Source organism: Orbicella faveolata, unplaced genomic scaffold (assembly GCF_042242905.1).
Source record: "Orbicella faveolata isolate gen_17 unplaced genomic scaffold, um_ofav_v1 contig_26, whole genome shotgun sequence".
NCBI classification, from domain to species: Eukaryota; Metazoa; Cnidaria; class Anthozoa; order Scleractinia; family Merulinidae; genus Orbicella; species Orbicella faveolata.
In genome coordinates, this window is record NW_028301554.1 from 17,661,381 (window position 1) to 17,674,498 (window position 13,118).

The window sequence follows — 13,118 nt, forward strand, 5'->3', positions numbered from 1 at the left end:
TGTCACAGAAATTTTTCCTATCGAACAAGTATCTGCACAGTATATACGCCGACATGGCTGCCGCAAGATATTCGTCCGATGTTCTGCAAATGTTTTACGGCCGAATACCAACAGGGGTAAACAGAAACCCACGTGAACCATTTGAACCACAAAAAGTACCAGTATTCGGCCGGTTCCAAACATATCAATATAATAACCCTGATCTCCGTACATGGAGAATGGATGTATCCGAAAGAAATCCAAACAAAAAAGATCTCTTGATGTTCGCAAGAGAAAATAAGGAAAAGTTCACCGATTTGGCTGAACAAGAAGTCCAAAGGTTAAAAAGCGCAAAAGTAAGTTTAGCGTTAGAAGTAAAGTTTTCAAGAGAAAGAGACGGAAAAACGCAAGACATGAAGCACTTTTTCCGTGACAAAAATAACCAACCGAACCTTTTCATGAGGCCAGATAAAGCCCAGATACAGAAAAAATTTGACGAATTTATTGAAAACACAAAAGGAGAAATAGAGCACTGGTCAGAGAGGGGATCAGGATGGGAAGTTGATAAAATAACGATTGCATACGTAGATGTCGAAATCTATCGTCCAATTCCTGGAGGAACCTATTTGCCTCTTCCAGCTTGGCTGGCGAACAAGAAGACAATAATAAACGTGAAAAACACAGACAACGAATGCCTGAAGTGGGCTCTCAGAGCTGCTTTATTTCCTGCACCGAAAGGTAAGAACCCAAATAGACCAAGCAGCTATCCGGTTAACGACGTTATTAACTACGAAGGCATCGTTTTCCCAACACCGATAAAACAGATAGACAAGCTTGAGGCTCAAAACAAAAACCTCGCAATAACCGTATTTGGCTGCGAAAACAAGAATGTGTTCCCGCTCAGGCTACGCGGCAGAAGAGAAGAAAAGAATGTGAAGCAGGTAAACCTGATACTAATTGAGTCGGGGGCAATACAGCACTACTGTTGCGTAAAACGGGTAAGCGCTTTGCTGTTTGACAAGTCATTGAACAATAAAACACACTATTGCTTGATGTGCTTATCACGTTTCACAAAAGCTAACTTGCTTGAAGACCACAAAAAATATTGCAATGGTGTGAACGGCGTGCCGACAAGGATTGAGATGCCGGAGGAGGAGAAAAACACCCTTTCTTTCCAAAATCATAAAAAACAGATGAAGATGCCCTACGTGATATACGCGGACTTCGAGGCTTTAGTCAGAAAGATTCCAGGCTGTGAGCGTGGGCCAGAGAACAATCAAAAAAGCTACACAGAGAAGACCGAAAGGCATGAGGCATGCGGGTATTCTTACATGGTTGTGAGAAGCGACGGTGAAGTTTCAGGGTCAAAGGTTTACAGGGGTGAAAACGCGGTGGGAACGTTTTTAAGTGACATTCTGCAGGAAGAGGAGAAAATAAGAGAGAGTTTGGCCGTACCAAAGCCTATTGATATGAAGAATGAAGACTGGGAAAAATTCAAAAATGCGAATGATTGCCATATTTGTAACAAAAGTTTGATAAAAGACGAATTCTTAGACTCAATACCCGTCTGCGACTATAACACAGGCCATTATTGCGGCCAAAGTCACAAAGATTGTTATTACGTGGCACTCAAAAAAATAAAATTTGTTGGGCCAAAAAGAGAAAGAAAACAAAAACACAAAATAGACAAATGGATTGAAAAAAATCAGGAAACATGTTTGTTCTGCGCAGAATCTTTGATGAAGCAAAACTACAGAGACGCAGTAAAAGACCATTGCCACATAACGGGCAGGTACCGCGGAGTCGCGCACAGCGAATGCAATAAGAAATTGCGAATAAATCACAAGACGGACCAAATACCAGTTGTATTCCACAACCTGAGGGGCTACGACGCACACCATTTAATGCAAGCGATGTCACAGCTGCAGAAAGAGGTGAAATGCGTCGCCAACAACATGGAGAAATGCATCACATTTTCAGTCGGAGGTCTGCGTTTCATAGACAGCTTGAACTTTTGCAAGGAAGCCTTGATTCACTCGTAAGCGCAACACCGAAGGAGTCATTGAAAATAACATCGACGATTTCGAAAGGCAGCGACCTTCTTTACAAAAAAGGGATCTACCCTTACGAGTACATTGACTCATGGGAGAGATTTAGCGAGACAAGGCTTCCGGACAAAGAGAAGTTTTACAGCAAGCTGAACGACGAGCACATAACAGACGAAGAGTACTCGCACGCGCAGGCTGTCTGGGAGGCTTTTGGATGCAAAACGCTGGGCGATTATCACGATCTTTACGTGAAAACGGACGTCGCGCTGCTGGCGGATGTTTTTGAGAACTTCCGAAACCTATGCCAAGAGCAGTACAGGTTAGATCCGGCGCACTATTTCACGTCGCCAGGCCTCTCCTGGGACGCGCTCTTGAAAAAGACGGGGATCGAGCTTGAGCTATTCACAGACCTTGAAATGCATCTCTTCGTGGAAAGGGGAATGCGGGGCGGAATCTCCATGGTGAGCAAGAGATATGCAATGGCGAACAACCCGCTAGTACCGGACTATGACCCAAGCAAGCCAAAAAAATTCATCATGTATCTCGACGAAAACAACCTTTACGGATGGGCAATGAGCAAGCCCCTCCCGAAAAGAGATTTCAAATGGAAAAGTGTTATGTCCACAGAGGAGGAGATCCTGAAGAAGAAAGAAAACGCAAAGAATGGTTGGATTCTTGAGGTTGATCTTGAATATCCTGCAGAACTGCACGAGGAACACAACGGCTATCCCCTGGCGCCGGAGAAAAAGGTCGTGAAAAAAGAATGGATGTCGGCCTACCAAAAGAGGCTGATGAAGGACCTGGGGCTGAAACCCCCGGACAGCAAGAAGCTGCTGCTGACGCTTGAGGACAAAAGCAACTATGTCGTGCATTACAGAAACTTGCAGTTTTATCTGAAGCAGGCCATGAAACTGAAGCGCGTGCATAGGGTGTTGGAGTTCGAACAAGAATGCTGGATGGAGCCAAACATCCGGATGAATACAGAATTCAGGAAAAAAGCAAAGAGCTACTTTGAAAAGAACTTTTACAAGCTCATGAATAACTCGGTTTTCGGCAAAACCATGGAAAACCTGCGTAACCGCGTTGACATAAAAATAGTGCGCACCAATGAGGCGAAGAGAATAAGGAAACTGGTTGCCAGCCCTCTGTTCTCAAGGCACGTTTTCTTTTCAAACGACCTGGTCGGAATCCACATGCGAAAAAGCAAGCTGCTTCTCAACAAGCTGGTCTACACGGGGATGACGATCCTTGACAACAGCAAGATCCTGATGTACGACTTCTTTTACAACGAGCTAAAAAAACAATACGGCTCAAGGTGCGAGCTCTTGTGCACAGACACTGACAGCCTTGTGATTGAGATTGAAACGGATGACGTCTACAAAGACATCGAAACGAACAATAATCTGTATGATACGAGCGACTACCCGAAGGAGCATCCACTCCACTCAAACAACAACAAAAAGGTCTTGGGCAAAATGAAAGACGAATGTGCCGGAACCCTCATTGCAGAGTGTGTGTGTCTGAGACCGAAAATGTACTCCATCCTGAAGGCGGACGAAAAAAATATCAAAAAAGCAAAGGGCGCAAAAAAGAGTGTTGTCAAGAAACAAATAACGCATGAAAAGTACAAGGAAACGCTTTTCGTTGCGGAGCAGCAATGGCATGGAATGAACATTCTTCGAAGCGAGGGGCACGAGATCTACGGCATACATCTAAACAAAATTTCGCTTTCGCCGTTTGATTCAAAGCGATGGATAGGCGAAGATGGTATCCATACAAAAGCTTACGGGTACACCAGCTTTGATATATTGCCTACATTAACGGATGATGAACTTAGAGAGTTAGAAGCTGAAGTTTCAAAGTTGCTCTGGGGGTAATTGTGTGTTTGGAGGGACAACGAGCAGTTCTTCACACACGAAGCCGCGCTTGGAACCGTCGCGCAGATAGTAGGGAACGGGTTGATCCGGTTTGGTGAAAGATCTTTCAATGCTGTAAACTTTCAAAGACCGGATTGGATCCGTGGCTCTTTTTACACCACCTTCAAGCTCGCCGGGCTGGTAGAAATAACGAACTTGGACAAGAGAGGGGAGTATTTTTTCGCTTTTTCCAACAGGCCTTGAATAAGGTGTCGATGGCCTTGCATAAACAGCTTTTTCTTTGATGGCAAAGACAGGTTTCTTGCCGATAAGGCTTGTGACCTCGTCGTTCAAAGCCGAAACAACTTCTGGAAGTCTTTTCACCCAGGCAGTGGACCGCTGGCTCTCAGGGAGTAGCATTTCCAAGGCGTACTGGTGCCCGAACAAGCGCTCAGCCAGGGTGCGGTTGAAACTTTCAACAATGGCCTGGTCGCGGTGAATGTCAACGCGCCCGCGCCGGATATATGTTTTGTGCTTTTCCATCTCTTGTGTGACAGCGCCCATGAATTCGCGCCCGGGGTCAACCTGCAGCATTTCAGGCCATTTAAGAGGCGCGCGCTTGTAAATCTTCTGAAAGGCCTGGGCGACCTCATCGGAATTTTTCGAAGTCAGGGGTTCGGCCTCTTTGTAGCGGCTAGCCACGTCGACAACGGTCAGCGCGTATTTGAAAACTTTGCGCCCGCGGGGCAGTTTGTCGTGCGGCAGAAAAAGAAGGTCCGCCTGGTGGACCGAGTTGGGTGTGGGAATGTCGAATTTCGGCCGAGGAATTCGCCTCGGCGCGGGGAGGAATATCTGCCAGAGCGCTTGCCTGATCAGCCACCTTTTTGCGGTTTCTTCAGGTACCTTGGCGGCTTCGGCTAATTTTTTGATCGCGGCGATACCTTTCCAGTAGCCCCCGGGGCCGTAGTATATCTTTGCGAGTTTGGCGTCCATAGCGTTACTATAAGTAAGGCGTAAAAAAGTTTAAAGGAACCGGAAGGCTGCGTAGCCCAGAGCGAGCGCCCCGGCGCCCACGAACATGAGTTCACCATTTTTCTGCTGCTCGCTTGGTTGATAGAAATCTTAGAACTTGGGCTCTTTGGGGGGTATCATTCGTTCATCAGGATGCGCCTGGTTGTAGAGTTTGAAGGCATAGTCAGTGTTGGTGAAGTTCTGCTTGGCCTCCGCCTTTGTTTGCGCATTAGAAGCAATCCAGTCGAGAAGTTTGGTGCGGTCGCGAGTGTATTTAGCGTAAGCCGCTTGATACGCCTCGAGAGCTTTGTCATGGCGCTTTTTTTCTTCAAGTGCAGCTTTGTCGCCCCCGCCAAGCGCCCTCGCCAGATAATTGCCACCGATAAAAGCCGTGGCGTTCAACACAGCCCCGCCAACCATAATCGCGATGCTTGCCATGGTGTTATTATATATCAGTCTTTTTTAAATCATTAATTTCAGACGCTGGTGGGAAGGATTTTTTGGTCCTCGAGGTACTGTTTGAGCGCAATGCTACCCGCCATGATGGCGGTGAACTTCACGTAATTCATCGCACTGCTGCTGGGATCAGAAATAAAATTCTCTTTTACAATCTTTTTTGCGGCCCAGCCGATGCCAGCGGCTAAGCCAGTGAGAGTAGCGGCGTCCATGATGGTCTTAACAAGCTTGTTTTCGGACATGGTGCGTTTGATATAAGGAAAAATAACAAAAGTTTAAAACAAAATTATTTTTACTCATCTTCTTCTTCTTCTTCTATTATTATTCTTCTCTTTTCTTCTTCTATCATTCTTCTTATTCTTCTCCTTTCTTCTGCGTCCTTATCAATAAATGGTGCGCTCAAAAGAACAAAGGTGTATCAGCAACCTTGCCGCTGATGTTAAAATATAGAAACCAGATACCAAAAATCGCGGCTGAATTGACGAGAATCTGGGGAAAGTCAGCTCTGAACATGTTGAATATATTTTAACCTTTTGGCTGTGTCGCGAGAGCAGTTTCTGGCTCAACACGCGCGGGCTCAGGTGCGGGCTCAGGCGTTTTTTTGTCGAATACAGCCTTGAGCTCTTCCCGTTTGTAATAAATCCCGACCAGTAAAACGACAATGCTGGCAACAGCAAGCCATTGGGTGGTGCTGAGGCCGCTAATTTTTTCTCCGCTGAACTTTGGGCTTTCGCCCTCTGTAGTCGGGGCTGGCTCAGGGGCCGCTGTGGTGGCTTTCGCCTTGCTGCTTGCCATATATGCCTCAGCCGCTTTTTTCTGTTGTTCCCGGGCCAGCCGCGTTCTTTCAGCAACCATTTTTCCAGCAGCCACACGCTTGGGATTTTTTACGCGCTGCGTTGCCGTTGTTGCAGTTGGAGTTGTCGCTTGCTGTGTGATATCGGCGGCAGGTGCTGCCTGGGTCTCGCCCTGCGTATGCGCCGTGACGGCAGGTGCGCTCTCGGATTGTTCGGTTGACATGATGTGCAAATATAATAATGCTTACAAATTCACTCAGGATTTGTCCGCAATCTCTCAGCGGTTGTTGAGGATTGCTCTTCCGATTTCACTTCGGCCTTTCTCTCCAAATGCGAGTTAAAATCAATATGTTTTGTGGTGATCAGCGCCGCGTTGACCGCAGCAAGAAACCGGCCGCACTTCAAAGCAAGGTTGCCAGCCAGATTGGAGAGCTCTTTGTTTAAGATGTAGTCGTTTCTGAGTTCTTTTTGATAAGCGTCGATGTCTTTTATTTTAACGGACATTCCGACCGCTTTGGTTACAAGAAAAATGAAGCTGTCGATCAGGCTTTCTGTTGTCTTTGAGCCCCACGTACGTCTCGTACCTTTTGGTGAATTTCTCGACCTCTTTGTCGCTCAGGCGCTTTACCTGCTCGTGGGTTAACTGCACTCCGATGGCCTCTTTGGCTTTGCCTGTAGACACCAGCACGGCCAGCTGCTCACGAAGAGCAGGAATGTCAGGTCCGGGGGCGGTTGGAACTATGCCACCTGCTGGACCACTCGGCGGCTCGGGCTCGGTTTGAAGTTGGTTCATAACTTCTGCTAAGGCGGCGGCCTCTTCTTCAGCCATTGTGCAACAATATATACAGCTTTCATTTTTTTATTCAAAATAACTTACCCCGTAGGGGTGGCGAAGTGAGAACACAAGATAAGAGAACTTTCGCTCTTTCAGCTTTGAAATCAGACCTTTGTACTCATCCTGATAGAGTCCGCCAGCGTAATCATCAAAAATGGCTTTCGTGGTCTTGGCCGAGGGGGTGTAAAAGATAACGATCGCCGCCACGTTCTCCCGGAAGGAAGCTGTTATGCTGGTCATCTTCTGGGTCAGCACCTAAACGCTGATGCCCATATGTCGGGCAGAAAAGGCGAGATTCACCAGCTCGCCTGTACGCCCTTTCACATCTTTGGAGGCTGCGCAGTCATCGAGTATTATGAGCGCGTTTGTGCCCTCGAAAAGCCATCTCACCATCTTCAACCACTTTTCCACGTCGTGCTACTCGCATATTATCACAGCCATTCTTGGATCATTTTCACCAATTCGGTAGTAGGTCTTGTTGTGCGCGAATGTCGGGCAGATTAGAACGATGTAGTCGAACTTGAAGCGGAAAATGCCGTAGATCTGGTCCACCACAAACCTCGATTTGCCTGAATTCGTCGGCCCCACGATGAGAGCGTTGAAGGGCAACTTGCTTGGGTCCATGTTCAATTCAATTCTGCACAGATTCTAGTTGTCTGTCAATAATGTTGAACTGGGAGTCGGCGATAACGAATACGTGGCAGTTCACGTCGCCTGAGCCTTCGGCTTTCCTCTCGATTTCCAGCTGGACACCGTCTGTACTGTTCATAAGGCGCTTGCCACTTCCGTGCATTTCTTGGGCCGCCATGGAGCGCGTATCTATCAGAAGCCCGAAATTATGCCCGGTGTAAAACTTTGTGCTCGGTCTTATTTTTTTCCTTCACAAAGAAGCGTTCGGCCTCTTCCCACATGTCCTTGCCTTCGACGCCGTTGTTGTAAATCATGTTGGGCGAGCCGTTGATCGTGACGCTGACTTTCGTCAGATCCGGGAAGACGTATTTTTCTGAATCTCTGGCACCATCACCATACGGCTCTATGAACAGTAACAGGATGGCTTTTAGTGACCTTTTTTGGGCGTCGACTTTGATGTTGATCCTCGTGTCGGTGTCTTTTTTGAAGATCACCACTTCAGAACGCATCACGTGGTCATAGGCGAACTCTTTGCCGCTAGAGTAAACGCTGTACACCTCGTCTGCCAGAGTCTGGTTGCGGATCATTTCGTACTCGAGCTGGATGTTGCTCATCTTGTATTTCAGCTGGGTTGTATCAGAGCCTTTGACCACATGTTCAGCAAGGGTTATTTCGAATACGAGGTCGTTGTAAAGGGCCTGGGGTAGAAAACGCCGTTGTCAGTTACGATCTGATGGTCTAGCCTGATCCGGTATTTGCTTCCGTATACCTCTTTCAGCTTGTTTTCAGCGTCGACGCCCGAGGTTTTCTTGTCTCCCACACCTGAGCGGATCTTGCATAGATCCTCGCTCTGAATCCCTTCGAGAATCATGCCGTCTCGCTTTTCCTGCGAAAGGAAAAGGTCATCAAAGATTTTGTAGATGCCGTATCCAACCGTGTCTTGCAGGGTATTGCCTCCAAACTTCACAAGCAGCCTGTCAACGAGCGCCCGCGTGACCTTCTGGACAAGGAAGTTGTTGGCGTGCCCTCCAGAAAGGTCGATGTCAAAGACAAGCGCTAGCGAGCCCGGCACCAGAACCTCGTTCACGTTCAGCTTGGGCACTGGAACATACAGCGTATCGCCGGGTTTGGCTTCGGTGCGGGAAAATGTGATTCGTTTGACCGCGCGCTCGGCCTGCATGGCGCGTAATGTCTTTTTTGTGTACGTTGGGCGAAGGTTCTCTGGCACTGACATTGTATTAAACACCGGCGATTATTTTCTAATTTAAAAATAACAGGCTTGCAATATATCGCTATGGCGGAAGGTGAAGGAACTAGCTTTGAAAACCCTGCTTTTGACCCAGACACTTGGGATAATGATGATGATGAAGGTAGAGATGCCAACGAAACTACTCCTTTCTTCCCAGAAAATGCATCTACGCCAAATGGTAAAGAAGAAATTCCAATGCAGACAATGCAGCACGAAAAAAGCGGGTTGCCTGAAACTTCTTATGCGGAAACCCCTTTCACCGGAGCTCAGACCCTGAGTGAACAAGCGTGGGTTGCTGCAAAAGATCTCTTCCCGGACATGAGCTCAGGCGAGCTTGAGGTTTCATACAGCTCGAAGGGGAAGCTCCAAGTCAAAATGTTTGGAGCTGGCAAAAAAACCTATGACGTGTTTACCAAAAACCAGAGAACGGGAAGAGATCGGATTAATCCAAGCCTTTCGAAATAAATAAAAAAAGCTCTCTGGGTTTCCAAATACGAGAAGGTTCAACAAACGATATACGAAAAACGGAAAGAGATCAAAGAGAAGCAATACGAAGAAAGAGAAAAAAATAAAAAATAAATGGATGAAATAAGAGAAGCCATAAAGAAGAAACAAAGCCAGATAGAAGATCTTGAAAATGCAGAGGGTTCGCAAAAGGAAATTGACAAACTGAAAAGAGAATTGAGAAGTCTTGAAACAGAACATCAAAAGGTTTAACTTAGTGAAAAACATATTCAAAGGTTCGCAGAGCAACAAGCGGAGAGAGATATTCAGTCGATCGAAGATTCAGAAGCTGCAGATTTTGACGAAGAAGAAGAAGAAAATGCGAGTGAAGCTCTCAAAGCAATAAGAAAACGAAAAGAGGCGCTGGGCTGGCGAATCAGGCTTGACAGAAACAAGGCTTTAGACCCTGATGCGCCGCCTGAACTAATAGAAGGGGCAAAAAACAAACTTGCGGAGCTTCCAGAAAGTTATGCAAAAATAACCGAAGAAGAAAAAGTTTTCCAAACAAAACTTGGCGTGAAAAGTGCTGCCTTGGAAAAAGAAATAAAAAATCTACAAATGGACAGAGAAGAGCTGGAAAAAGATAATAAAGAAGATACGAAGATTTTGAAAGATGAAAATGCCACGCCTGAAGAAAAAGAGGCCGCGCGGAGGAGAATAGAGACACGTAATGAAGAGATTAGGTCGATAACGGCTCGGCTTGAAGAAGTGGGTGGTGAGAAGCCTCTTTTGGAAAGAGTGAAAGACTTCTTCAAAAAATATGGGGTGACGGTAACAGCAATATTCCTTGCTGCCGGGACCACAATCGGAGCTGTCATCGGGGTCCTCACCAGAGGTTTGAAAGCCACCGGCAAGGCTTTGGGGAAAGACCTAAAAGATAATGGCGCGAAACTTGCTTCTATTCTGCCCGGGCTGATTGGCTCGATTGTGAGCTTTCTATTCAAAGCCGCCGGCCAAGTCGTCGGGTTTCTGGCCGAGCACACCTGGCTGCTGATTCTTGCCGTGGTTGCCTTTTTGTTCGAACAATATTTTAAGAAGCTGCGTTAACTTTACCGCCAAGCCATGAACAGCAAAGCCGATAATCCAACTACACCGATAATGACAGCTGTTTTGTTTATTTCGTGTTGCGGTGTTTTATCTGGAGCCTTGGGCTCTATTTTTTGCGCCGTTGGTTGTGCTTGTTGAGTTTCGGTCGAAGCTGATTTTTTTGATTCGGCTGTTGCGGCTTTGTGTATCGGGTTGGAAGGATGGCTGTTGGGCGGGTTAATTTTTGACGGGCCGCCTGCCATGAGTTTGAGCGCAGCTTTTTTTGTCTCCGGGTTTACCTCGTTGTTCACCCTAAGTTTCATCCGGAAACCGCCTGTTTCAGCTTGTTGTTGTTACCGATTGTGCTTTCGGTGTTGATTATCATTTGCGCGGGCATAAGCCAGGCCATGGGGGCTACAGCAAGATTGAGCCTGACCTTCACTTGATGGACCGCGAGCTGGTACCTTTGCACGCTCTCGGCCAGGTCGGGCTGTCTGATCGCGTCATCAGCACCAGGAACTCGCTCTGGGCTTCTTTCGCCCGGCCACCAGAACCGAGAATGCTACTTCTCACATTTACCTGCGTCAAACCGGCGACTCTGTTTGGCGCGAACCAGTCCGATTGGGTATCAGAAGCGGCCCCCGGCTCGATGAAATAAATCAAGTCTCCTTTAATCGCTTTCCCACCTTCATCACTGAATTTGTTCCATCCCGGGTATAGGTAGCCGGTTCTCGACGCGCCGCTCGCATAGACGTAAACGCTTCCGAGCCCGTGGTTTGCCCCGTGTGTGAAGCGAAAATCGCTCGAGGGGTCTATGCCGAACTCGCTGCATAGCCTTTTGTACGAAGCAACGTCATAATGATTATTGAATTGGTTGAAAGGCGGGTCTCCGGGCAAAGCGCTCATGCTCTGAATACCTCTTAGCTGGTACAAAATGCGCCTGACCGTGAAATACACGTGGAATTTGTAAAAGGCTCTTATCTGCGGGGGGAGATTTATCCCGTTGTCAAAGATTTCGCGAGAAATTCCACACCCTTGTGTCGCGCAGAAAACCGCGAAGTTGAGCTGTTGCGGCCAATATTTTATGTCAGGCCCTCCTAACCAGTGTTTTGATTCGGCTGCAGAAGCATGCCTGAGTTTGGTTTTTTGAAATATTTCTCTGAATTTTGTTGTGAAATATTGGTCAGGCGTGACGTAGATTTTGATTGTGTCGTTGAATACTTTCTTCAAGCTTGGCGCTTTACCCTCGAAAGGTACCGCAGGGATTGCCAAAGAAACTTTTGAACTAAGTGGCGACAATTGATAAGGAAAACCCCCGCTGTCCCCCAAACCAAGCACTTGTTTCATTTCCGCACTCCAATATTTTCTGTCTGATCCGAAGACGCTTTGTAACGAGCCTTCGCTTTCTTTGAAAAACACCTCTGCGGTTGCGTTATTTTTCTCGTCGATGCTTTCTTGCGAAACGAACCGGCTTTTGTCCGCTTTTGGAAAGTGGTTTAAAAAATTTGTCCACGCCTTTTCCTTGGCGACTGCCGCTTTTTTCACAAACTCGGGATCTTTCCACGGATTCGCCATTGTATTTGAACACAATTTTGTTTGTTAAATATAAAATGGTTGTTCTCACTATTGTCACCCAAGAGAACGGAGGAACTATCTATTTTGAAAACCCGATACCGAAAGTACATTTCATGAAACTCATATCTTGTAGTTTATTCAACAGCTGGGACACTTTGAAAAAGGAAGGTTCAGCCACCTTGGGAGATAAAGGCAAAGATAAAACTTTGTCAGTTAGTAAATTACTCCCAGGGCATTATAGTTTAGAAAGAATTGCAAAAGAAATAGACGGTCTGTTCGGCAAATACAACTATAAGTTGGAAACAGCAATAAATCAACCTATTGGCCAGCTTGTAATCAGAAATTCGGGGGGTAAACCAATTGAACTTGATCGCGATTTAGCCAATTTTCTTGGTATTGGGCGAAAGTTGAATATTATAACCCGCGTAAAAAGGCTGACATCTCCAACGACATATTTTATTCATTGTGATTTGATCGACAAAGAACGGAATCTGTTCAATGGCAAGAGGTCAGATGTCTTAGCCATGTTTGATGTGAAAGGGAAGCCTTTTGAAAATGTAAGCTACCATGGTTCTCCGCAACAGGTTTTGCGTGACTGCTCTACTGACGAGTTTATCAATAGCATCACTATTAGCGTCAAAGATGAAAATGGCAAACTCTTTGGTTTCAAAGGCTTCCCGCTTCTTTTTGAATTAGAAATAAATTAAATTTCTTTATATACAATGTCTTCAGTAAATCTGTTACCTCCAAGCGCGCCGCCTGCCGAGCCTCTCTATCCAGTACTGGCGGCGCCTTCTGAAAATTTCCGCTTGCAAAAGATCAACGAGATTGCCAACACTTTGGACCGTGAGGTCGCCCACTATCGCCTGGTTGCAAAAAAATACAAACGGGCGAGAAAATTCGTTAATTGGAGTGCTGCCGGCTCCAGCGTTCTCTCGGCAGCGTTTTCCAGCGCTAGTTTTGGCTCCGCTATGTCTTTGGTTGGCCTGCCGCCAACAGTTCCTCTAGGCGGCGCTGTGGGGTGTTTGGCTCTCGTTTCTTCGGGGCTGATAATCGCCAGCGAAAAACTTGATTCGAAAATAAAAAAACATCAAGAGATTACCACGCTCGCCGTTGCCAGGCGGGATACAATCAACAGATTGCTCTCCAAAGCTT

The 13,118-nt window shown here is 46.6% G+C and overlaps 4 protein-coding genes and 2 pseudogenes across 4 annotated transcripts; 2 read left to right on the forward strand and 4 right to left on the reverse strand.

The window, feature by feature from the left end:
* The first annotated feature begins 218 nt into the window (after positions 1-218).
* Positions 219-3,904, forward strand: LOC149108386 (uncharacterized). Its single transcript, XM_089295275.1, has 3 exons — positions 219-1,509; positions 1,827-2,978; positions 3,363-3,904. Exons 1-3 carry the CDS (start codon positions 219-221, stop codon positions 3,902-3,904), a joined length of 2,985 nt encoding a protein of 994 aa, XP_089151401.1.
* Positions 3,905-4,431: 527 nt separating this feature from the next.
* LOC149108387 (uncharacterized) lies at positions 4,432-5,656 on the reverse strand. Its single transcript, XM_089296009.1, has one exon. It carries the CDS (start codon positions 5,330-5,332, stop codon positions 5,006-5,008), a length of 327 nt encoding a protein of 108 aa, XP_089152135.1. The 5' UTR covers positions 5,333-5,656; the 3' UTR covers positions 4,432-5,005.
* A 39-nt stretch (positions 5,657-5,695) lies between these two features.
* LOC149108388 (uncharacterized) lies at positions 5,696-6,388 on the reverse strand. Its single transcript, XM_089296007.1, has one exon. The coding sequence runs from the start codon at positions 6,365-6,367 to the stop codon at positions 5,876-5,878; it is 492 nt and encodes a 163-aa protein (XP_089152133.1). The 5' UTR covers positions 6,368-6,388; the 3' UTR covers positions 5,696-5,875.
* A 1,209-nt stretch (positions 6,389-7,597) lies between these two features.
* On the reverse strand, positions 7,598-8,851 carry LOC149108389 (uncharacterized; annotated as a pseudogene).
* Positions 8,852-8,903: 52 nt separating this feature from the next.
* Positions 8,904-10,441, forward strand: LOC149108390 (uncharacterized). The gene is made up of 2 exons (XM_089295276.1): positions 8,904-9,235; positions 9,599-10,441. Exons 1-2 carry the CDS (start codon positions 8,904-8,906, stop codon positions 10,407-10,409), a joined length of 1,143 nt encoding a protein of 380 aa, XP_089151402.1. The 3' UTR covers positions 10,410-10,441.
* Positions 10,442-11,047: 606 nt separating this feature from the next.
* Positions 11,048-12,019, reverse strand: LOC149108391 (uncharacterized; annotated as a pseudogene).
* Between the last annotated feature and the right edge of the window lie 1,099 nt (positions 12,020-13,118).